Consider the following 24,521-nt stretch of genomic DNA (forward strand, 5'->3'; position numbering starts at 1 on the left):
TGACCTAAGAAAACAAACCAGGCTAGTGGTGAATGGTGGAGCTGGAGAGTTCCACGGCTGGCTGGGGGTGGAGGTGGAGGGTGGAGGGTAGGGCTGGGGTGGTGGGCAGCTGAGAATTTGTTTCTTTTTTTTGCCCCGGCGCAGACTAAGCTTTGCACAGTGGAGGGGGTCGGTGTGTGTGTGGGGGGGGCAGGGATGTCCGCTGGGTAAGGTGAAAGGGTGCCACGAGAGAGAAAGGGAGAGGATCACACTTTTACACATCCTACACACGAACACAACCAGAGCGCGGACTGCAAACCCAAGGGGAGCGCTCTCTCAGAGGACTTTTGAATCATTTCTGCTTTGCCTTGTTTCTCTTTCTGTTTGACTTTCTCCAGCCTCTGCGTCCTCTCTGGGCTCGGCTCCCTCCAGCTGCATGCGATTTAGAGCTCGGGCTCTGGGAAGGGGCAGGGTTCGCTACGCTGGGGGGGGGGGGGGGGGGGCGCTGGGGTGGACGGCAGCGGGAAGGGGGGAGGGCCAGCAGAAGGAAGTCCATACAGTGTGTGTGTGTGTGTGTGTGTGTGTGTGAGGGAACTCTGGGCTGGGCTGGGCTGGGCTGGGCTGGGCAAGTGCGAGTCCGGCGCCGCATCTGGAAGTCAGAGGGAACACTAATGCAACAGAACCAGCGCAGCACAGCAAGCTCTCGGCGTCCTAGAGAGAGCAGCCCACGAGACTAGCCAGGGCAGGGAGAGAGAGAGAGAGAGAGAGAGAAAGAGAGAGAGAGCAGCAGCAGCCTGCTGCAAAAACACACACACAGAGAGGAAATGGCTGCTAGAAGAATACTGGCCGTCCTGTGCCTCCTCTCCATCCTCTCAGGAAGTGTCCGGTGTGCTGTCTGGGACCAACGGAACACAGTGCTCAAAGTAAGTCTGCTTATAGCTCTCCTCGTATCTTTGCATGGCTGAAGTTCTGAGCACGGCTGAGGAGGACTGTAGCTCCTCATTGTGCCTTAGCTCTGCATGGGAAAGAGCTCTGTGAACTGTCAGCACGTAGGACACGTATCCCATTATTTCTGATTTAGACACTAACTAGGGCTGAAGATTTTGACATTCCGATGTGCTTCCTGTATACCGTGCTATTAGTCTGAGCAAGAGGAAGACCATAAGACCATAAGCTGTTTACTGGATGTGATCTGGTACCTCACTGCAATTTCGGAAAGCAACAGACTCTTCTTTGCCTGTCCCTCTCTCCTTCTCTCTTTCTCTCTCTCTCTCTCTCCCTCCCTCCATGGAGCTCCCTGTTGTAGCTGCTCTCTCTAGCTGCAGTGCACCCTGTGCTGTGCTGGGTCAGTGTTGGCTGAGTCTCTGCCCTGAGCCCCAGATGAGGCTCGTCCTGTTGCTGAGGCCGAGCTCTTAGGCTGCGCCAACGCCCAAACACACACCAGCTGCTTGGTGTTGAGCGGCGCTGGTAGGGCATGGCGGTGGTTACAGAGATCATGAGAAACAGAGGGGTGTGTGTGTATGTGTTTGTGTGGGTTTGTGTATGTGTGTGTGTGTGTGTGTGTGTGTGTGTGTGTGCTGGGAAGTTCATGGAGGACTTGCTGATAAGCGCTGCTAATGGCTCTCTAAGAGGGTGTGATTGAAGAGCGTTGTCATGGACACCCTTAAGAAGAAAGTGAAGTTTCAAAAGCTATAACATAGTTGCAGCACACTAGCCTTGATCTGAGACTCAGCTTTGTTTATGGACCAGATTTGGTTTAGTTGTTGTGCGCTTCCCAGTTGTTGCTTCATGTGTTCAGCTCTTTTCAGTGTGTTATGACACAGAGCTCCCACGCACAAGCGGACATGCAGAGAGAGTGTGTGTGTTTGTGAGTGGATAAGAGGCGGATTCTCATGACCTGTGATAGTGTGCTGGGCCAGGCTGTGGAATGGAGAAACAAACAGGAGGGCTTCCTCTCCTCTCCTCTCCTCTCCTCTCCGTCCACCCCGGCCGGCCTCTCCGCTGGAGTGCTGAAATGGTGGCAGTAAACCCGTGTCTGAACCCCTCTGCACCACGGCCAATGTAAACAAGATGTCCAGCACTCATTGTGAGAGATGGGGTGCAGGAGGGGGGGTTATGGGGGGTGTTCGGGAGGCAGACAGCAGTGCCTCTCTCTCTCTCTGTCTCTCTCTGTCTCTCTCTCTCTCTCTCTCTCTCTCTCTCTCTCTCTCTCTCTCTCTCTCTCTCTCTCTCTCTCCCTCTCTCTCCCAAAGCTGAGTGAAAGTCATGTACAGTACTCACAGCTCTGGTTTGTGTCTGGTTCGTGTTGACTTTGGTCAGTTTGGCGGTCCAGAGACGGCTCTCTGAGCTTCCTGCGGCCCGCTCCCACTGCACGACTTCAGCCCTTATCTCCAGAGACTAGATGAATGGGGCTCTGCTTTAAAACATTTCACCTCCAACACCATCGGCCCCAGATCAACAAGGGCTATTCTGTGCGGCTCAATGTCGGAGTGGAACACGATGACATCGTCTTTAGGAAATGCAGCATGTCGGACAGAGAGCTGCCCTGTCCAGGGCCCTGAATGTGCGCTTTGTTCTCTACAGTAACGGGAACACTTTGAACTGGTCAGAAATAACTGACTGACTGCCTCGAGTCCCGTGCATCGGTCTCGCTGAACTTTGTGCTCGTTGTCTGTGAAGTGAACATTAGGCTGCAGTTAGGCAGCTGGGATGGTGAAAAAAAAAAAAATGTTTAGTATCATCTGGTTTCAGAATCAGAGAAGTGAACACTGGATGTGTTTTCACATACACCTAATCAGACAGCAATAACTCTTGCGCTTAGAGGGAGTTCTGGACTCTAAGTATTTTACAGATTTCCACGCTGACGTTTACATGTAGTAATCACTCAGCTGAAACATCTGCTCCAGCTTCCCACGATTCCATGCTCCGAGGGTCCCCAGTGTATACACTGTCCAGCTGTTGGTCACTTAGAGATGTTCACAAAGTCAGGCCTGTGGTAGTCATTTATTTCACATGCTTCATTATACCACACTATAAACACATACTCTAACTGTCTTTACAATAAATGACACAATTAATACAAAATCCACTACAGTTCACTCTCCAGGGTTACCTCATTCTATGTGTTAGTGTCTGTTACTGTTTCGAGAAGTGCTATATGCATACTGTTTGACAAGGAATTGGGTTGACCTGTAATTGACTTCTTCCTTCCTCAAAACACACATGAAAAAAGAACTGGTGACAGCACCTCAGCGATGATAATTGACCCCGAGCACAAGCACTCTGTCTATGAGCTAGCGTCCAGATAGCGCTCTGTCTATGAGCTAGCGTCCAGATGCTCGCCAGATGAGCGGGCGCACAGATCTGCTCACCGTTTACTACCAGTGGGTCGGCACAGCCGCAGCGGGGGGGCCTCCAGAGAGCACTCCTCCGACCGTGAAAACAGCCTTGTTGTCCAGCGCGTGTTTCTCATTTACTCGCTGGGAAGGCCGGGCTCTGGCTCTGGCTCGGCTGCCCTCTCTGGAGTAAATCACGGCGCTCCCTTCCCACAGGAATGTGTGAGAACGGACTACACTGGATCCAGCGGCCCATGAACAACCGATAAATTAATGGCGAGGGTGGGGAGGCCGTGGCGGTCGGAGTCGACGCCGGAACAAAAGGGCCTCCGTGGGATGAGAATTTCACATTTGCATCGCAGTCCAGTCAGTAGTGAGAGAATGAGCCCCGAATTCCTTCACTGATAACAAAGGGTACAGTTTACTAGTCTCCAGCAGACGAATGCTGTTCTCTGCTGAATGAGAGGAAATGGGTGCTCTTTGAAGTAAGTGCTTCAGACAGAACAGGTGTTCATCCTGTTATTCCCCCCAGTGGTCTCCAGATTTGATTACTACGATGCCTTCAGACGCTTCCCCACAGCAGAGCAGGAGTATTGATGGCTACTCTATTTCCGAATAAATGAAGCGTAGAATTCTGAGGAAAGAGTTTTTAAAACAGCATGTTCTCAAGAAAAATCTCAATCACACCAACCACTTTTTGCAAAGTGGACCCAGGTGGTGGTTCAGCCAAATGACTTGCACATGATTGAATAATGTCTCTTTGGCAAAAAGAGGCTCTTGGGAAAGTTTGTGTTTTGTAAAGCCTGGCTTCACTTTGAGGACCGTTTAACTGTTCCTTTCAACTTTGTTCCATAACTTGGAGAGAAGAGCAAATGGCTTGTAGCTGTGGTCGTGATTGCCCTGTCTGATTACCTTTCCCAGGTATGCTCCAGAGGAAACTTCCTGAGCGAGCGAGGGGACTGCTTGCCGTGCAACTGCAGAGGCCATGCGGACAGCTGTGAAGATATCACCGGAATCTGCATAGTAAGTCTCTCCCAATACAGGTCGGTTATGCTTTCCAGTGGCGATGATGACTCACATTGGGCAAGGCTGTGGAGGGAAGCTGCCTGCCAAAGAATGTGGTGGTTTGTCAAGAAATGATTAAGGTCTTGTTTTGTTAAAGTTCTACTGCTAGGGCACAGGGCATAGAACAGCACATGCACAGGGTGGATTCTGAGGAAACACAGAGAGTAGGTGTTTTTCTCACACTGAACTGAACTGGCTTAATGTAGATGTGCTCTTGACATTGTCCACATCCATCAGATCAGCCGCAAACACACAGCTGAGGGGACTAGGAATCTGAGAGATAAATCTTGTTTTCCGACACAAACAAGCTACACTGTGTGGCAGCATTCGTTTCATTTGTCTATTGATAAGGACAGCAACCCAGAGCACACAGTGAGTCATGGACACACACAAAGCCAGAGCAGCGGGCAGTCGCTGCTGCGGCGTCCAGGGAGCAGTTAGGGGTTCGGTGGGTGAGCGATGTTTGACCACTTCCCTTGCCCACAGTTTTCCTACCAGTGAGGGATGGAACCGGCCATCCTTGGGTCCTACCCAATAGGCCAGGGCTGCCAGAGAGTTGGACCATATGCGTTGGCATGGAAGTGAGGTTGTTCCGGGCTTTGCTGTGTGTCACCCTTTTGTGTTGGTCATTTCCCCTGCAGTCCTGTAAAGACCACTCCACTGGCGACTTCTGCGAAAGCTGTGAGGATGGATTCGCTCCAGAGATCACGCGCGACGGGCGTCACTTGTGCCGCGCCTGTGCCTGCCCTCTCCCAATGCCCTCCAACAAGTAAGTGACCAGAGGTTCATCAGAGGGGTCATCCTATTCCGGTTCAGTGTTGGAGCGAGAGGCAGCAGAGCAGAGGTGTGTGTTGTGGCTGGTGTGTTGGTGTGCCCAGACTTGACTAGAATTCCTTCCCCTGTCTGTCTCGCCAGCTTCGCCGAGTACTGTGACCGGAGGGGGAGTTTTCTGCGCTGCGTGTGCCAACCAGGCTACGCTGGAAACAGTTGTGAGAGGTGGGTGCCGACCAACCACCGGCCAGACTGCCTCCCCAAGGCCACAATATAAACAAATATCCTTTTCTACGGCAACTTCTATTTCCATTCAATAAAATTGTGTTTATTTGCACCTAGAGCAACAACAACCTAATCTCTGAAGTTGTCATAGTGCTTTTCATTTCAGTGTCCTTCAAAAAGTCCGGAGGCGTTCTTTTTATTTAGTGACGCGCTATAACAATATCACTGTTATAAAACGCTCTAACAGAACAGTAAACACCTACATACACTTCAACAGATGTGCGCCAGGTTACTATGGGAACCCTATGAAGGTTGGAGACTCTTGCCAGAAGTGCGACTGCAATGGAAACTCTGACCCCAACCTGATCTTCAACGAATGCAGCAACGTCACGGGCCAGTGTCTCAACTGCTGGGGAAACACGGCCGGTGCCAACTGCGAGAGGTGTGCGCCCGGCTTCTACGGGGACGCCGTCAACGCCAAGGACTGCAGGGGTGCGTGCCAACAGTGCATTTAGACATCACAGCCCGCGGGCACCGCACTGAGCCAACTGGAAAACATGCAAGAGACGCAGCTAGATATACTCATTCACATGACTCCCCCACATGCTGAGGAGCTGTTGAGAGAGGCCTGTGGAAAACAGAGTCTCATGTCACCGAGGGGGGGATACTACAGTAATGCGGAAAGCTCTGCTTCAGAACACCCTTTGGGCCATGCCAGGCTCATAATTGGAGTTATGAGCATAAGCCCTTGTTCATAGAGGTTGGGGAAATGCAGCCATTGTTTACACAGTTGGAGCTGCAGGGTGGTCAGGATTGCGCTCGTGTGGCCCTGGCTAGCTAGCGCAGTACTGGACATCACAAGCAGCTCAGTGACTCCAGCACATGAGCAGGAATAGCACCATGCTGTCATTGTTGGTTTGTTTACTGTCAGCATAACAAGGACAGGGGCCCGGGGAATCTTTCCACGGATTATCTTGAGATGTAAATATAGTGATCTCCAAGGCTCAATACAGTGTAGAAACAGTGACTCATTTCTGAACCACACTACAATTGGTTTTTATTTACTGTTTAGTATTGATATACTATGTATTTACGTACATTATGTTATATCAATCTGTTTGTTTATTGTGTGCTTTTCAGAGTGTCAGTGTAACAAGTGTGGCACGGCCTCGTGTGATGACCGCACGGGTGTGTGCCACTGCAGGCCTGGTGTCGTCGGCCGGCTGTGTGACCAGTGTGAGGTACGAGTGTGGCCAACATGCCCTCAGAACAATCACTTGAATGTTCTTCACCTTTCAGACCTTCACCCAGCAGTTAGTTCTGTATGCATTGCCATCCCATCCAGACAGTTTTGTATTGAATCAAATACATTTTCAACTCAACAAACTGACTTGGCAGAATTTGAAACTGAAAGTCACAGTCAGACAATGTGTTTCCGCCATTGTTTCCACAAACTCCATGTCCTAATGACCCCTCCGTCTCCCCTCCCCCCTACAGGAGGGCCACTCAGGCTTCTCCAGCTGTCTGGGTTGTCGGCGTTGTGAGTGCGCTCTGGCTGCCCACAAGCCCACGTGCCACCCTCTCACCCACAGCTGCAAGTGCCGTCCTGGAGCTGGAGGCCGATACTGCGAGCGCTGCCTGCCAGGCCACTGGGATTACAGCACCTCAGGCTGCAAGAGTGAGTGCCTTACACACACTAGTCCTGTGCCTTACAGTACATACACTAGTCCTGTGAATTACACACTAGTCCTGTGCCTTGCACACACTAGACCTGTGCCTTACACATTAGTCCAGTGACTTACACACTAGTCCCTTACACACACTAGACCTGTGCCTTACACTCTAGTCCTGTGACTTACACATTAGTCCTGTACCTTATACACATTAGTCCAGTGCCTTACACATTAGTCCTGTGCCTTATACAGACTAGTCCTGTGCCCTATATACACTGGTCCTGTGCTTTATACACACTAGTCCAGTGTCTTACACACTAGTCATGTGCCTTATACACACTAGTCCTGTGTCTTACACACTAGTCCTGTGCCTTATACACACTAGTCCTGTGCCTTATACACACTAGTCCTGTGCCTTATACACACTAGTCCTGTGCTTTATACACACTAGTCCAGTGTCTTACACACTAGTCATGTGCCTTATACACACTAGTCCTGTGTCTTACACACTAGTCCTGTGCCCTATATACACTGGTCCTGTGCTTTATACACACTAGTCCAGTGTCTTACACACTAGTCATGTGCCTTATACACACTAGTCCTGTGTCTTACACACTAGTCCTGTGCCTTATACACACTAGTCCTGTGCCTTATACACACTAGTCCTGTGCCTTATACACACTAGTCCTGTGCCTTATACACACTAGTCATGTGCCTTATACACACTAGTCCTGTGTCTTACACACTAGTCCTGTGCCTTATACACACTAGTCCTGTGCCTTATACACACTAGTCCTGTGCCTTATACGCTAATCCTGTTGGAAAACAGTCATTTCATAATGAATGTCATATGAAGTTGGCCATGACCAAAAGCAAGTTCTGGGCATGTCATTGGAATTTGGTCTCAGGCCCATATCATGCTCCCCTGGGGGTCGTGAGACACTGACCTCCAGCCGTGATCCACACTGTCCTCTGTAGCCTCACAGCTCAGATAAGGCCCATCTTAAGCGCTAGCATGTTCTCCAGAGAGCCGCTCTATCTGCCATTCCCACACCCACTCACTGCTGATGTCATGGCCGGGGTATCCGCTTACTGTAGGCCACCTGCAGGCGGCTGTGGGGATTAGCCGTGGGCTGCTTCCTCTGACATCGCCGCCGCCATGCTAGCCCAGCTGTTTAAGGCCCTGCGCCTAGCTCTACTGTAGCGCTGCAGGTGTGTGCTAGCTCCTGCCAGGACAGAGCCTCACGGAGTGTTGTGTGTTCCAGAGTGTGACTGCACCAGCGGCCACTGTGACATGGACACGGGAGAGTGTCTGCCCGAAGCCTCGCAGGTCAGCGAGTGCAACATCGGTGAGTACACTTGCCACGGCCCACAATGAAGGAGAGCACAAACACAACACAGTTCATGCCAGCATGGCACAGCCCAGTACAGCCCAGCACAGTACAGCCCAGAGCAGCACAGTCAAGTGGACAAAGCTATCAGCCTCAAAGTAGTGTTCAGGACAGACGACAAAGAATAATATTCATTTTTCATTCATTACAGTATGTAGGAATCATGCAAAAGGCAAGGTGATCCAAGAGGAGTAAGTTGACATGAACATGGATACCTACATGAATGAGGTGTCAAGAGGGAAACAGCATAGAATTTTTTTGTATGATTGTTTTGTATGAAACACAGAATAGGTTAGATCTGTTTAAGTTTTACATGTAAAAGCCAACAAATGAAACAGTGTAGTGAAACAGTACAGACACTGCCAGTCTGAATTTTACTGCACTACTGGACTCTCCCAGTGTGGAGGGCATGATGGAGGGTTGATGTGCTGCTCTGCCTCTGGCCACAGACTGTGATGAGTGCATCTGGCACCTGATCGGAGACCTCCGGCAGTCCAACAAGACCCTGGACCAGCTGAAGGTCAGCGTGCTGAACATCTCCACTGGGGCGGCGGCCAACGACCGCCTCAAGTACTACAACTACACGGCCCAGCGGCTGCAGGTGAGACCAGAGCCCCCCACACTGGGCCAGGCTGCCCTCACTGTCTCCAGGGGGAAACTAAAGCAAATCACTATGGTTATGTGTTGTTACAGTATTCCTGTTTCAGTCTCTGTAACATGGAAACATTTGAACTATTACACTGCAAAAACTTCTAATCTAATAAAGACCCAATTTCCTTCGAATAAATCAAATTCTTATTGAATTAAGTCAAAATGATCTTACAAGAGAGTGTTAGGCAAGTGACTTTAAAAGCAATACCAAATAGATATTTTGATCTTAATATAAGGTTGATAACACTTGGTTAGATTTAATTTTTTGCAGTGGCAACACAATGAATCACTGGTTTAGGATCATGTTAATCTGACTGAGTTGGAGCTTTTTTCATGTTTTTCTCCAGATGCAGTTTGTTGGCTGGAGAAATAAGTCGGCCCTGATGAGATCCCAGACGGATGAGCTGGAGGAGGCCACAGTAGACCTGGTGGAAGATGCACTACCTTTTTCAGAGCGAGTAAGACCCGCACTCTCTCCCTCTCTATTTCCTAATGTGGAAGCAGGACCTGTAGTACCTGTCAGCACTGGATTAATGTTTCTAAATGTTTTCGTATCCCAAAATGACCTATCGGTTTACTTAAGCCTCAAGCGTATTAAGTTGTCTGAGAGTGCTGAGCGTCTCTGATGAGGATGCGTATTGATTGGCTGTGCTGTGCTGTGTGTGGCGGCGTGCCAGGGGAGCTCAGTCAAGGCCCTGGGAGAGAGTGTGGAGGAGGACACCCAGCGCAGCCTCAGCCTGGCCGACGAGCTCACCACGAACCTCACCGCACTCAACGTGCTCATAGAAGGTACAGTACACTCACATCGCACTGCCATTCAATTTCAATTTCAATTATTTTTTTTTACTTATAGAGCGCCAAAACATTACACATGTCTCATGACGCTTTACAGAGTGTTAAACATTCAAAAAGAGCCCATGAGTAACAGGGGCAAGGAAAAACTCCCTGGAATTGGAGATACATATAGGAAGAAACCTCAGACAGATTCACAGACGCATTGGTTTTGTGAAGGTTTTTGTAGGCTTTAGCTCTACAATTGAGCAATGTTAACAGTTTGTACTAATCTTCACACTCAAGGTTTGTGGAGAATGCAATGAAGTTAGCAATGTGATGTTGTTTCCTCAGCCAAAGCATTGCACAATGACTGCTGTGCTGTGGCTGGGTGATCTTAGGCATGCGATATGGTTCCCTGAGGATGCAGCTGTTGCTCAAGTTCATGTTGAGTGTGGAGGAGCATTTGGGGTGAAACTGGAAAGGAAATGGACTGTAACAAGAGAAAACACTCTCTCTCTCACACACACACACACACACACACACACACACACACACACTCACACACACGTCTTGTTTCTGACCTCTCAGAGATGATCAGTGACTGGGAGCAGTACAGTGAGCAGCAGGAGGTGGACCCTGAGACGGCCCGGCGCAACACCCTGCAGGCCGAGCGAATGGTCAGCCAGATGAGGACGATTGACCTGTCCCCGAAGACGCCCTTAGCAACAGACGAGACCGCTGAAGCCCATGACTGTGAGATTCTCTCCCCCCCAATAATGCAACACATACTGTACAGCTGTTCATGTAGTAGGAAACTGAGATAAGTGTGACAGATAGTACAGTATGTAATGTTTAAAGGTGCTATATGCCTACTTAGTGCTCTTAAATGTTTTGATTTTGGACTGCAATGCACAATTGCTCTTATGTATTGCACATTTAAATAAAACTCCTCAGCTGAGTATTCATAGTCTAATGTAAAACTTAATTAAAAAAAAAATAATAATAAGAAGAAGGGGACATCATTTTGAAGATATCTTTTGTCTGCACAGAAAAATTATATGCAGTACAGTAATACTGAATATGCAGAATATGCAGTACAGTTAATTGTATTTCTCTGTGTGTTGTTAGTGCACCGGCGTGTGAAGCAGCTGGAGAAGCGTCTGATGTCCACTGAGGGCCGCGTGGCCCCCGTGAGGGAGGCCGTCTCGCGCTTCAGCTCCAGACTTTCCCAGGCCGAGGAGCTGCTGGCACAAGCTCAGACCACGAACACACAGACCAGGCAGAGGCACCAGGCCAACGTGCTGAAGCTCCAGAGGAACAAGGTAACTCCCCACTGAACCCAGCGCTCCAGACGGCCTAGCACGGCATGAGCGCCTGATCCCCTAACCCTCCCACCCAGCTCCTCATACCCTCCCAATCCCAAGCGCTCCGCATTTGTCAACAGGGTTTCATTTAATTGTATTTCATTGAATGCTTCAGGGGTTCAGACAGTCAGTGGAGGAGTTGAGTTATGTTGAGTTTGGCAGCAGTCTTCCTCCCCTCCCTGTTATGGGAGTTCAGCTTAGCCTGTTATATGCAGAAGGAAATTGTTTCTTTATGAACAAGCTAATAAGTAACCAAATGTAATGTAGAAATGGAGCTGGGAGCAATAATCAAGTTGCCAATTAACCTGGTGCCTTTTTCTTCCAACTGTTCTCAGACAGTCAGACAGGTGACAGTTTGAATTTGAATGTCACTGGGAAATGTTCTACTATTACTGTAATGCAAACTCTCTCAATCTCTCCTCAATGTTTTGTCCCAAGCACCATGACACTTAGTGCCCCTAAAGCTCAATCAGGACCTACATTGAGGAAGGTCACACTTTCAACTTACAGTAAATGTTGATGTGATAGGAATGTATCATGATTAGATGCTATGACTAAACCCTACACCTCTGTAATTGTTTTTCCAAACATGTTTTAGAGTTTAACTCAAAACATCTGCTGGGAATTATTATTACAAAAGTGTTGTAATTCCATAGCTAAAGGCAGAAGGCTCTGTTTTCTTGAGTGCCTTGGCAAGACTTGTTTTAATAGTCCTTATTGTTTATTTACACAATCTGGATACGTTTTCATACATTTTCATAGAAATAAAATAAAATCAGCAAGATAACACTGGCTGCTTTACAAAACCAAACGTTGCAGGAACTGTGGGTGTTGTTCTAAATGACATAAATAAATCAGGTTGGCTGTTCCATACATGTGGGCATCTGAGAGATTAGCTCCTATTTGTTATCCTCCAATCAGATCTGTTCTGCCTCCGGGACGGCTAGGTTGCTTTCCCATAAAACCAGAAGTCTGCTTTGCATTCATGTTCATGTTCAAAATATAACATGATAACATGCCACAGTGGAATAACCGCTATGTAAGTTGTCTCTTTACAGACAACCCCTGACAGCGAGCACCTTTACTGTTGAGCTGACATGTTCTCTACTGATCCGTGGTCAGTGAGTGATGTAGAGATGTGTCCATTGTGTGTGCTTAGGCGCAGCAGCAGAGGCTGAGGGAGAACTACGAGGCTGTGAACGAGACCCTCAGCATGGCAGAGGACATCATCAGTGAGGCAGAGATGGGTGTGAACGATCTGGACACCATGGTGAAGGTGAGCATGTTCGCAATTATGAGCATAAAGTAGTGAAGTGTTAAATACACATTTTTTGGAGATTTGTTTGGAGATTGTTGATAGATACCATCAAAAAGATGACTTTCGGTTTCAGAACATTTTCTAAAGATTTATGAGAGCAGGCTTGGTGGAATGATGTCATTTTAGTCTACCAGTTTAAATCGACCAATTTATCTTAAATTCTGTGTCTGGCAACAATAACATTTTCCACAGTTCCCATTGATATCTTAAACAGCAAAGGATATTGTCTTGGGACAATGCCATTAAACATGACTCTTGTTCACTCTTTTCAGAACGTTAGTCAGTACCATGCCTCCGTTGATGGGGCCAGCACACTGCTGATGGACAAAACAGAGAGCCTGTCCCTAGCCGACAGGGACCTGGTGCAGAAAGCCACCGAGCACGCTGAAGAGCTCGAGAGACAAGCTGAGCAACTGGAGCGGTACGGCCCACAACAGCATCTTTTCCAAATGTTGGACCACTTCCTGCTTGTATTGTTCATATCAATCACCAGAGCAAATACATTATGCAGATTGTTGAAGATCCATGTGCCAGAGACATTTAGATTAATTACTTTCTGTCCTTGTGAAATGTTGGAATCTTTCTAATGACTTAAAAAAAGAATTCTGGTGATTTTTCAAATAGATGTCTGTTTCTCAAGGTCATTGTGTACTGTCAGTACAAAAAAGAAACCCCGAACACAATCTGGTTTACCCAGCTCGATTTGCTGCAGCCAACAGCTAGAGTTGCCAGGCAGCTACAGTGCTATACCCTGGGGGCATGAACATGAGGGCTATTTGAAAAATGGCTGGAATTCTCCTGGCCTTCACTATTTGAAAATGACATAAAAGTATGTGTTAAACATGCCATTTGACAAGGACTAATTGCAATATGTTCTTTTCAGTAATCTCAAAGGGAGTGATGCAAACGGGTTTGTCCAGAAAGCTATAAATGCAGCCAATGTATATGACAATATTATCAAATACATTGATGATGCAAACATAACAGGACTGACAACCCTGGACTTGGCTACGCGCGCTGAAGATGTGAGTTTGCTAAGAAATAGTGGGAAAGGTTAAACAATGTAATCATTCTACCATTCCTCATCCTCTAACTCATTTGACAACTGTGCTGTGTTGCTGTGTGTTATTTATCAAAGGCCATCGATGGGGTTGGTACACAGCTTGATTTTCTGAAGACACAGAGTGATCTCTACTTTAAAGAGGCTGTCTCCCTGCGCTCTGAGGAATACGGTAATAGGAAACATATTTTATCACTTGTCCTGAGAAACCTCAGTCAGCCCTCAGTCAATGGTTCTTTTATGTTAATGTTTCTTTGAGCTGAAAGATATAGAAATCATAGAAATCATTAAATGTTGGTGGACATTCTGGGCCCTGAGTTGATGTTGTCTTTCAGAGGTGAAAAACTTGGTCCGCGACACACTGACTTACATTGAGGAGACAAATGAGACCCTGACTAACTCACACGGGAGGCTCGTTGCTATAATGGATGACCTCAATGCATTGCAAAAAGGTAACAGTTCATTTTCCATTTGTGTGCATTTCCTAAATAAATATATTCACTCAGTTTGTATTGAGTATAATAACTATGGACAACTTGGAGGGGTATGGTGAGGCATACTGTACCATATATCTGGTCATGTACAGTATTGCAATCCAAGTCTTCTGTGACTCTGTCCTCGTCAGACCGTACGAGCACCCGGCTGGAGTTCTCCCAGGAGGTGGCTAAGAACACCCTGAACCGCTCAGCAGAGGTCCTGGACACCATCACCCCCATCAGTCAGCAGGTGCAGGAGTGGTCCAACAACCTGCACAACAACGAGTACTCAGCAGAAGCCTTCGACCGTGCTGTAGTCCAAGCTGGAGAAGCGGGTAACCCAATTTAACCCAATTTAAGACCTAACACCAAAAGAGAACTTTGTTTTTACTGAAGCAAAATAATTCAGTCCAAAAGATCTTTGTTATTACAATGGAGCATTACTATGTGATGTTCCACCACATGGGGCAGCTGTAATGACGTGTGTCTGATGTGTCTATACGCAGTGGAGAACCTGTCGGAGATTGTTCCGGAGCTTCTGGATAAACTTCGCGTGGTGGAGGAGAAGAAACCTGTCAACAATGTCTCAACCAACATCATGAAGATCAGAGAGCTCATCGCCCAGGCCAGGAGTGTGGCCAAGAAGGTACGCTCCAGCCAGAGGGCTTGCTTGGACCATGCAGCCCGTTTTAAACAGACTTTTGGACATAATAGAATTTCAATTCTTAATGTGCCAGACGGAGCATAGTGCTCTGCCTGTCTGAGAAAATGTGCTCTGCTGATGGCAGATGGCTGATTCAGTTTTCATGTGCCATATGCGTGCACCACACTGAGACTGGGACCGTCTGAAGATACCTTTGTCTTTGTGTATTTTCCAGTCTCAAACTATTGACATTTTTTTCACATCCACAAATCACATGCAGTATTTCATCATGAATGTTAACTTTCTATTAAATGTAATGTCCAATGTCCAAAATGCAAGCAAAACGACCAACTGCAGACAGCAGCAACAACACTGTTTTCAAGATCAATCATTATGTGTCTGTTTGCAGGTCCAAATCTCCATGAAGTTCAATGGCCAGTCGTCTGTGGAGGTGCAGCCTCATCCCAATGTGGAGGAGCTGAAGGCCGTCACCACCATCAGCCTGTTCATGCGCGTGGACCCCGACAAGGACCCCATCGAGGACCGTTTCATCCTCTACCTCGGAGACAAAAATGTGAGCAAGATGCAGAGAGAGAGAGAGAGAAAGAGAGAGAGAGAGAGAGAGAGAGAGAGAGAGAGAGAGAGAGAAGAGACAAGAGACGAGAGCAGAGCTGGCACATCACCCAGCACCGCCTCTCGGGGCTTATATAAGGCAGAGCAGTACAAAGCACCAACTTCACAAACTCTCTCTGTTGTCTGTGTGTGTGTGTGTGTGTGTGTGTGTGTGTGTGTGTGTGTGTGTGTGTGTGTTTTGTGTAAGTGTGTATACGCGTGAGAGAGACTGGGAGAGCTTCAGTTCTACCAGCGAAACTTCAGAGAGTTTGATCTTGAGGGCGGCACAGATGAAAGGCGCGGCAGCAGCACGGGGAGATGAATAGTTTGTTGTGATCATGTGGAACAGGAAAGGCCTTGGAGAGCTGACAGTTGCCTTTTTCAAAAGGTTTCCAAGAGACGCCCGCAACAATGGCTTGTGTGCTTTCAAAGTGGCAGATCATTTACATTTGCATCAGAGTGCCCCCCACACACGGGGGCAGCGTGGAGACAGGCTCTGCCCGGGCCTCACGTCGCTTTAACGACGCCTCTCTCGGAGACTCGGACGGCTTCCTGCATTATTGAATGGTGGCGATGCCGCGGTGAACTGCTCGTAAACGGGGAGAGAGGACGCGGAAACACTCAAAGTGTTTTTTTCTGGGTGTCTCTGCAAATGTGTGCTTGTTTCATTTGGTGTACTGCAGTATGAGAGAGCTCATGTGTGTGTTCTATTACTGTAGGATGCAGTATCTTAACAGAGGGAGTAGGCTACACTGTTAGTGCACATGTATGAAGTGTTGGAGTTACAGAATGCTGGTAGCATCAGTGAATAGTCTTCTCCTGCTTCCTCAGTCTAAAAGGTGATATCAAATGTATGTTTTATCTTCTACAGGGGCAGAAGGACTACATGGGTCTGGCCATCAAGAATGACAATCTTGTGTACGTCTACAACCTGGGGAAGGAGGATGTGGAGATCCCACTGAGCTCCAAACCCGTCAGCTCCTGGCCTCCCGTTTTCAACCTCATCAGACTGGAGAGGTGACCATACAAGTCTGATTGCTTCATTACACACTTACTGGCCCCATTCCATACAAACACTCTACTACTCTCTAAAAGTGCTGCCTTTTACACAGGAAGAGCTGCAGACAGGAAGTTGGCTAATGCTCCTTTGTAGAGGAGAACTCTCCTTCAGTTATTTATTTTCTTCCAATCATCCCAGACATCTGGCTCAATCCGCTGGTGGGAGTTGTGTTTTGAGATGTTCCCAGAAAGTTCTTCCTGGCTTATTACTTGACAGTGGCACTGTGCCAGAGTGCTGGGGTTCAGAGCATGTCATGTGGACATTAAGGCATTGTCTGTCTCATCATTAAACTCCCACTGCTCTGTGCTCCTGCTACAGGCTGGGTCGCCATGGGAAGATCTTCTTGACCGTGCCCAGTCAAAGCACCACAGCTGAGCAGAAGTTCATCCAGAAGGGCGAGGCTTTTGGGGCCGACTCCCTGTTTGACCTGGACCCCGCAGACACAGTCTTCTTTGTAGGAGGCGTCCCTCCCAGTGTTAAGGTAGGCAGACCACGCACCAGCCCGGCTGCATATGCTCCTGGCTGCACTGAATTCATTTTTTCATTCCATCAGCTCCTCTTCCCAAATAGTTTGGATTTCACACATGACCCAGTTCCACAGCTGAGAATGCACTGAATCAGTTTAGGCTGCAATAGTGACTTTTGTCTCTGGTGGCAGTGCTTTGCTATGGCAAGCCTGTAGTATGTCATTGGGAAATTGGAAAAGTCAGTTTTGCATAGTATGAACTTCTTGTATTTTTAGGTATATTTGTTGCTCATGAACTAAAATACTCTTATTGTGATTCTTGGCAGCTCCCTCCACCCCTAAGCCTTGCACCATTTGTGGGATGTCTAGAATTGGCGTCTTTGAATAACGATGTCATAAGCCTGTACAACTTCAAAGAACTCCATAAAATGGATGTGGTAGCTTCACCACCTTGTGCCAGGTATGTCATTTTGTCGATATTATACCAACTACTGTATGTTATAATGGTGCATTAAAAAGAGGTGAAATACTTAAAAGAGTTCAAGAGACTCTGAAACTTCAAAGACTATCATTTCATGAATCAAATAGCAGTGCCGTTGCCACCCACACCAACTTCTAACACTGGTCTTTTCTTGTTCATCTTACTCCCAAACCATGGTATTTCTCACCGTATGTCCTAAACAACCTTTGCCCAAAAAGAGGCACCAGGTCGCACCCTGTCAAGACAGACTGTTCACACATATGTGTGTGTGTTTAAAAAGGCCTCTTTCTCCGCTGTGGGCCGGTTTCCTGTGTGTAAAATGAACCATCTGAACTTTTGCACTGCAGGAACAAACTGGCATTCTCTCAGAGCCGAGTGGCCAGCTATCTGTTTGACGGCACTGGCTATGCCCTGGTCAGCGATATCGAGAGGAGGGGTCGAATTAGCATCGTCACCAGGTTTGATGTTGAAGTCCGAACTGTAGCCAACGACGGCATCTTGCTTCTGATGGTCAATGGGGTAAATATTTTTTTTTTCCCCTGGATGCTTGGAGGTTGAATTGGCATCACTGATTTTAAATACAACAATAACTGTACAACAGTAATTATAACAGTGGATAAAATAGTGTGTATATTTTTCTCCAGTCGAATTACTTCTTGCTGGGACTGAAAGATGGGTACCTCCATCTCAAATATGATTTCAACTTTGCCGGGGGACCAATTGTCATGGACAGCAAGTTACCTAAACTTCAGATCAACGACGCACGGAACCATGAGGTAAAGCTTCTACCGTTGACATTTCTTTTCTTTCAGCAGCATTATTCACCCGCGCCGGAAAGAGACGCCCTTTCTAAAAATATCTCTTTTCTCAGGTGTCTGTAATCTACCACCATTCGAAAAAGATCATTCTGCTGGTGGACAGGAGTCATGTGAAATCCATGGAGAATGAGAAAAAAGCCTTGCCCTTCTCCGATATCTACATCGGAGGCGGTCCCTCCAGCATTCTCAACTCCAGGCATGTACAGTTAATGAGCTGCACACAGTCCCACTCGCACACAAAAGAAAAGACCTTGAGAGCTGCCCAACCTTGTCTCGCACTAAATTAGTTTCCTAACCTTGGAGGTGTAACATTGAACAATTGTAATACAATCTCAGTGGAGCACAGAGGCTGGGATTAGATAGCATTACACAGACACGTCCTTAATGTCCCATTAGACTTGTCCTCTGTTCCTTAGGAGTGTATTCTCTTCTCTCCATGGCAGGCCGGAGCTCTCCTCATTACAGGGCCTGAGAGGCTGTGTCAGAGGCTTCCAGTTCCAGAAGAAGGACTTCAATCTTCTTGAGGAACCTGGAACCATTGGCATCAGCAGTGGCTGTTCAGAAGAGTCCTTTGTATGTATTGATTATACAACAAATCTTATCTTTGATAACACCTAATGCAACAAAGTCTGCTTTTCTGCTTTCCTTTCATTAACTTTAAATACAATGTAATATGGTGTGTAGGTTTATTTAGAACTTCCACAGGGTCCTCAGTCTATTGTAACAGTCAGTGACTCTAATATCAGTAAACAAAAACTATCTCTTTATGTTGTTATCAATTGTCTCATCATGATCATCATTGTAAGGACAATATAAGTGAATATGAATTTCAAAGCAATACTAACTGGCTGTAGAACATTCATTTTCCAGAAGATTATTAATTTGTTGGCTGACACTTTAAATAGATGTCTCGCCGAGCATACTTCACTGGAGAGGGCTACCTGGGATCCACAGCCAAGATTACGCCTTTTGAGGCCTTTGAGGGGGGTTTCAACTTCCGGACAGAACAATCTGCTGGCCTACTGTTTTACCATAATGATGGGGTAAGTGTCTTGGTTTTAATATTACATTCCGTTTTAAATCATCTCCTACATTACCACAAACAAACACCCCTAAAGGTTACAGTATGTGGACGATGCAATTGACTCTATATGAATGCATGGTTTGTGAAATCATCCATTTTGTGTCCCTCAGGCTGATGAGTTCTCAATCTCACTGGAGAACGGAGGAGTTGTGATGAATTCTAAAGGGACCAAAGTGAAATCACAAAAGAAAAACTACAACGATGGAAGGCAACATTTCGTTGTAGCCTCTGTTACCAGTAAAAAGTAAGTCAGTCAGTCAAAAAGTAAGACAGATTCTGGTTACAGTCATTGAGGTATTCTAAAGAGATGTCAAAATAAAGAGATACAAATAAAATTGTGAAACGTTATCCTCCAGGTATGAGCTTGTCGTTGATGACAGCGATAAACAAGAGAAGAAACATTCCCCGAGCTCAGCTTCATCCTCTGCCTACACACCACAGAGCTTCTACCTTGGGGGCTCTCCTACAAGCAAGATTGTGAACTTCACCGGCTGCATCAGCTATGCATACTTAAGCAGGTAACTACTCATATCACCTCAGGACATGAACACTGCTTCCATAATAGGTGCTCTACCTGAATATGACTAAATGATTGTATTTCAACCTCTGATTCATAGAGAATTTTGGATACCACTATTAACTGCCATGTGTTAGCAGTTAATCACTGATAGTGGGTCCATTTACACCCAAAAGCACGGCTAGTGAAGTGAAATGACATGTGGAGCTCTGTCTCTGTTACTGAATGTGACGCTCATTGCTGCTGTATTACACCTCTACAGGCATGACAGAGACATTGAGGCAGAAGACTTCCAGAAGTACTCTGACAAAGTCCAAGCCTCCCTACAAGACTGCCCCATGGAGAAGGCCCCTGCTGCTCTGCACCACAAAGCAGGCAAAAATTCCTCTAAACCCAAACACGGAGCTTCCCGCAAGGTAAAAGGAAGTGGAACAGTAAAACGTACTGTACACATATCTGTAGCATAACTACAGTGTGGTGTATACTGTAGGAACATGATCATATTCATATTTCTAGGTTTATCACAAATGTCTTGTAGATGTGCACATTTTTGATAGTAATATTTGCAGTTGTTAAATGATCTCTCTGGTAGTAAATGAGTATCTTTCCTCATAGGTTAGCAGAGATAAGTCCAGCCTCCCTCAGGGTCTCCTGGGCTTGAAGAGTGAACCCTTGGAGGCTCCACAGACAGAGGTCGTACCCTGTACCCTCTCCCAAAGGCCTCGGGCCACACGCCATGCTCACCACTATGGGGGAACAGCTAACAGCCGTCAGGAGTACAACATCTCAGAGTCCATCAATCAAAGGTTAGTCTCTGATTAAAGGCTTCAAAATGGACTTAACAAGAGAGAGGATTCCATCTAAAAGACTCATTGTTCAGGGGTTTCATCTAACAAGACTTATGTTTGTCTGTCTGTTGTCCCCAGGTCTCACTTCACTCTGTCTCTGAAGACTCAGGCCAATTTTGGTTTAATCTTCTACGTGTCAGATGAGACAGAAGACAACTTCATGGCACTTTTCATGAACCAGGGGAAGCTTATGTACACCTTCAACGTGGGCCAGGAGAGAGTCAAGATCAAAACCCAGGAGAAATACAATGACGGAGCTTGGCACAATGTAAACACAATTCACACATTTCCCAGGACCATAACCACCTCTTCACACGCCATAACATCATCTCATGGTTATACACCTTAATCACAACGCAGTGAGATCATCTCATTTTAACAAGCCAAGATTGTCATCTTCAGTCTCAAACAAGGAGGTTCTCTTGTTTGTCTGTGGGTGGGAAATGTTGACATCACTACATGCACTCATTCAGTTTCAGTGTAAAGGCTAACAGAGGTGCCGCCTCTTCTCCTCCAGGTCATTTTCACCCGAGATGGCAACATGGGCCGACTGATAGTTGACGGTCTGACTGTTCTTGATGACCGAGTCACAGGCATCAACGCCTCATGGCATGTCAGTGGCTCTGCCTATGTGGGAGGTGTACCTCCAGAAAAAGCCCAGAAGAATATACAGGTAAATAAATGCAATAAGCATATATCTTGTACCTACAAAGTGAAGGTGCAGAATATATTAAGCCTTTCTACAAGTTCTTCTCAACAACACAGTGTAAGGTTTATATTAATCCATCTGAATTTAATCAACAACAAAACCCTGCCTAAGCTGTGGTAGACCTCCACCATGGAATCCGAACAATGGTTTCCATATTTTCCACTTTTATAATGTAATGCACACACCACAATATTATTTTCCCTTTTCTGACAATTGCTCACTATTAGGCCTTTCTGTCTTTCCTTTTGTCCTCTAGAGGAACTCTGCATACAGCTTCACTGGCTGTGTGAGGAGTCTTCAGCTGAACGGACGGAGGCTGTCCTCAGCGTCCCGGAGCTTCGGGGTGGTTCCATGCTTTGAGGGGCCCTCTGAGCCGGGGGCTTACTTCTCCGAGGAGGGCGGATATGTGGTTCTGGGTAAAACACAGTTGCTCATTCACTTCTCAAAAGCCAAATACATTCCATGATCTCGAGTAGAGAAAAACAGGAAGGGCAGACGACATGCTTGTCTGCGGAGAAATCCTGTAAAGTGCCTCCCTCCTTCCCTCTGACCTACTCAGATGTAGATTGAGCCGTGTAAGATGTTTGTGATTTTAGCAAAGGAGGAACATCTTGTGTTGGCTTCACATGGTGCATGTATTTCACATTTCATAATGACATATGCTCACAGTAAAACATGAAAGTAGAGTTTTAGGTAGGTTTCCTTCACTTAATGTTAACACCCTTTAGGGTTCTCCACTGGAGACAGGAGACAGAGGCTCTATAACGACAGTGGAACATGATAGTCCCAGTGCGGCGGTGAGGGGCGAGGGGATTGGAGGAGAGAGCAGGGTGAGAGGGGATACTATCAGACACCAAGGTCTTGGGAATGGCGCCGCAGCTGTTAAATAAGCAGGGAGCAATTTCACACCCCGGCGTGGCCGGCAGGGTTTCACACGTGCACATGCCACGGTGCGTCGAAACGCGGCAAAACATTCCAGGTCGGAGGCGGCCGGTGGAGGTGAGGTGCTGCAGTGCAGAAGGGGCCGACCGGAATGACCGTCTCTGCCTCTCCCTTCCTCCCCCACAGATGACTCCTTCAGCCTGGGCCTGAAGTTTGAAGTGGTGGTGGAGGTGCGCCCCCGTGTGGCCAGCGGTGTGCTACTGCATGCCTACACAACAGAGAAGGAGTACCTCTCTGTGTACATCCATAACAACCAGGTTAGGTTCAAATGTCCACTAGAGATGCGTTCAAATGAGAGTAGTGATTCAGCGCACCTTACTGGATAACCGTTTTCTGTGCATTTTTCAAGGTTGTGGTCTTGGTGAACAATGGCATCCGCGAGTTCTCCACTGTTGTAATTCCCAGGTTGGGAATGTGTGATGGCAACTGGCACAGAATTACAGGTAGGCCTATAATTGATAGTTTTTGGATTTTTCTTCTCTATAAGGACAACAATATTTCCAGTGGTATCCAAATGTCCCTGGAGATCACAAACTGAATTGAAATGTAATGCTATAGGTTTTCATTCTTTCTCTGCATTGTAACTTACAGTGATTCGAGATGCCAACGTTGTCCAGTTGGATGTAGATTCAGAGGTTAATCATGTGGTTGGCCCCCTCAACCCTGGAGCCCAAATCTCCAGGACTCCTGTGTTTGTGGGAGGAGCTCCATGTAAGTGAAAGGTCTACGCCACAAGACCAATATCTAGCATTGACTGAGTAATGCAGGGTATTTATTTACCAATGTCTATACATGATCCACAACTGTTGCAGTACAGTTGCAGTGTGCATGCATACCCTTTCTCTCCTGGTTTATGTTATTTCCACAGCTAGCCTACTCACCATTGGTAGCCATGTATAATGCATACAGTATAGTACTATATAATACACAATACAGTACAGTATAATAAAACATTATGTGTTTAAGCAATATGCTGCGTATTTCACAGTTAAATGGGTTGTATGCATATTCCTACAACAATATCCTCATTGAGTTCCTGAATGAATATGAAGTGAAAACATACTAAAGTAAGTATAACAATGTCAGTAGGCTAACCTGATTATTTTTCTCTGCTAGCATCAATGCTCCCACAAAGAGTTGCAAGCAGGAGATCCTACACAGGCTGCATCAGGAACCTGAGTGTGAACGAGACTCCCGTCAGCTTCCGCAAGGCAGCTCTGGTCAGTGGAGGGGTCGGCGTCAACTCCTGTCCTGCAGCCTAACAACAACTTCATCACAACAAAATCGTCCCATAGCAACAAGATGCTGATATTCAACAACAACATGCTGATTGTCATGTTTGAAAGGTGTTTTGTATTTAATGCCATTATCATTCTTGTGTCCTAATGGGAGTGTCTGTTGTGTTGTCAGTATGTTGCATAAAAGACTTTTGTCCAAAACCGTCTTGCACTTGTGAGTCACTTATGTTATGAAATCTATAAACAGAAATATTTCACCACTGAAAATACCACAACTGATATGACAATCAAATTAAGTTTCCTGATCAAGGATCAAGCAGTAATAGGCCTACACTAACCCTTTTTTTTTAAACAAATATCACCCAGCTCATATCTAATAGCATATTATGCTGCATATCATTTTATGTATTAACAAACTTTATTTTCTTTGGAATGATACTTTTCTTTACTATGGAAATTTGGTTCTAATAAATCCTGCCCATGTACACGTCTGGTTATCCATCTGTACAGATATGCTACCATTTTTAAAGTCTCACTCTACAGGAAATAGAGACTGATGGAGAGAATTGGGACCCATGCCCTGTGTGTGTGTGTGTGTGTGTGTGTGTGTGTGTGTGTGTGTGTGTGTGTGTGTGTGCCTATTCTGCTAGGATGTTACCCATAGAAATACACAATTTAATTCAATTTTGTGTCCAGGGGCTGGTTTACTACCAGGCTGTACTAGAATAATGCTCTGGTCAGATTTCGAAGCAGCCAACCATATTTTTCCTCTTAATGCACTATCTTCAGCATACATAGGCTACCTTATGAAGCTAGGTGTCATTAAAAACATGTTATTACAGAGTTAGGCTATAAATCACAAAACAGAATACGATAATATGCAAATAATACTTTACGGATCCAAATTTCACCTCCATGTAGTTTTTCTTAATTTCTTGACGATAAAGAACAGAAAACAAGAGCAGCTCAGAGGTTTATTTATTTATTTATTTATTTATTTATTTATTTATTTTTTATTGTG

General features: G+C 46.4%; 1 protein-coding gene across 1 annotated transcript; it reads left to right on the forward strand.

The window, feature by feature from the left end:
* Window positions 1-670: 670 nt before the first annotated feature.
* On the forward strand, window positions 671-23,979 carry lama4 (laminin, alpha 4). The gene is made up of 40 exons (XM_062550672.1): window positions 671-902; window positions 4,236-4,337; window positions 5,021-5,148; window positions 5,295-5,375; window positions 5,653-5,867; window positions 6,516-6,616; window positions 6,873-7,053; window positions 8,314-8,397; window positions 8,889-9,040; window positions 9,438-9,548; window positions 9,768-9,879; window positions 10,453-10,617; window positions 10,993-11,186; window positions 12,388-12,504; window positions 12,819-12,967; window positions 13,430-13,571; window positions 13,685-13,778; window positions 13,942-14,058; window positions 14,232-14,417; window positions 14,589-14,728; window positions 15,135-15,299; window positions 16,209-16,354; window positions 16,716-16,878; window positions 17,190-17,323; window positions 17,692-17,863; window positions 17,989-18,120; window positions 18,216-18,358; window positions 18,606-18,735; window positions 19,068-19,205; window positions 19,357-19,490; window positions 19,603-19,764; window positions 20,026-20,179; window positions 20,379-20,569; window positions 20,690-20,879; window positions 21,129-21,284; window positions 21,577-21,736; window positions 22,389-22,519; window positions 22,612-22,705; window positions 22,854-22,973; window positions 23,379-23,979. Exons 1-40 carry the CDS (start codon window positions 804-806, stop codon window positions 23,522-23,524), a joined length of 5,631 nt encoding a protein of 1,876 aa, XP_062406656.1. The 5' UTR covers window positions 671-803; the 3' UTR covers window positions 23,525-23,979.
* The last annotated feature ends 542 nt before the right edge of the window (window positions 23,980-24,521 follow it).

The sequence above is a fragment of the Sardina pilchardus genome, chromosome 12 (assembly GCF_963854185.1).
Source record: "Sardina pilchardus chromosome 12, fSarPil1.1, whole genome shotgun sequence".
Taxonomy (NCBI): domain Eukaryota; kingdom Metazoa; phylum Chordata; class Actinopteri; order Clupeiformes; family Clupeidae; genus Sardina; species Sardina pilchardus.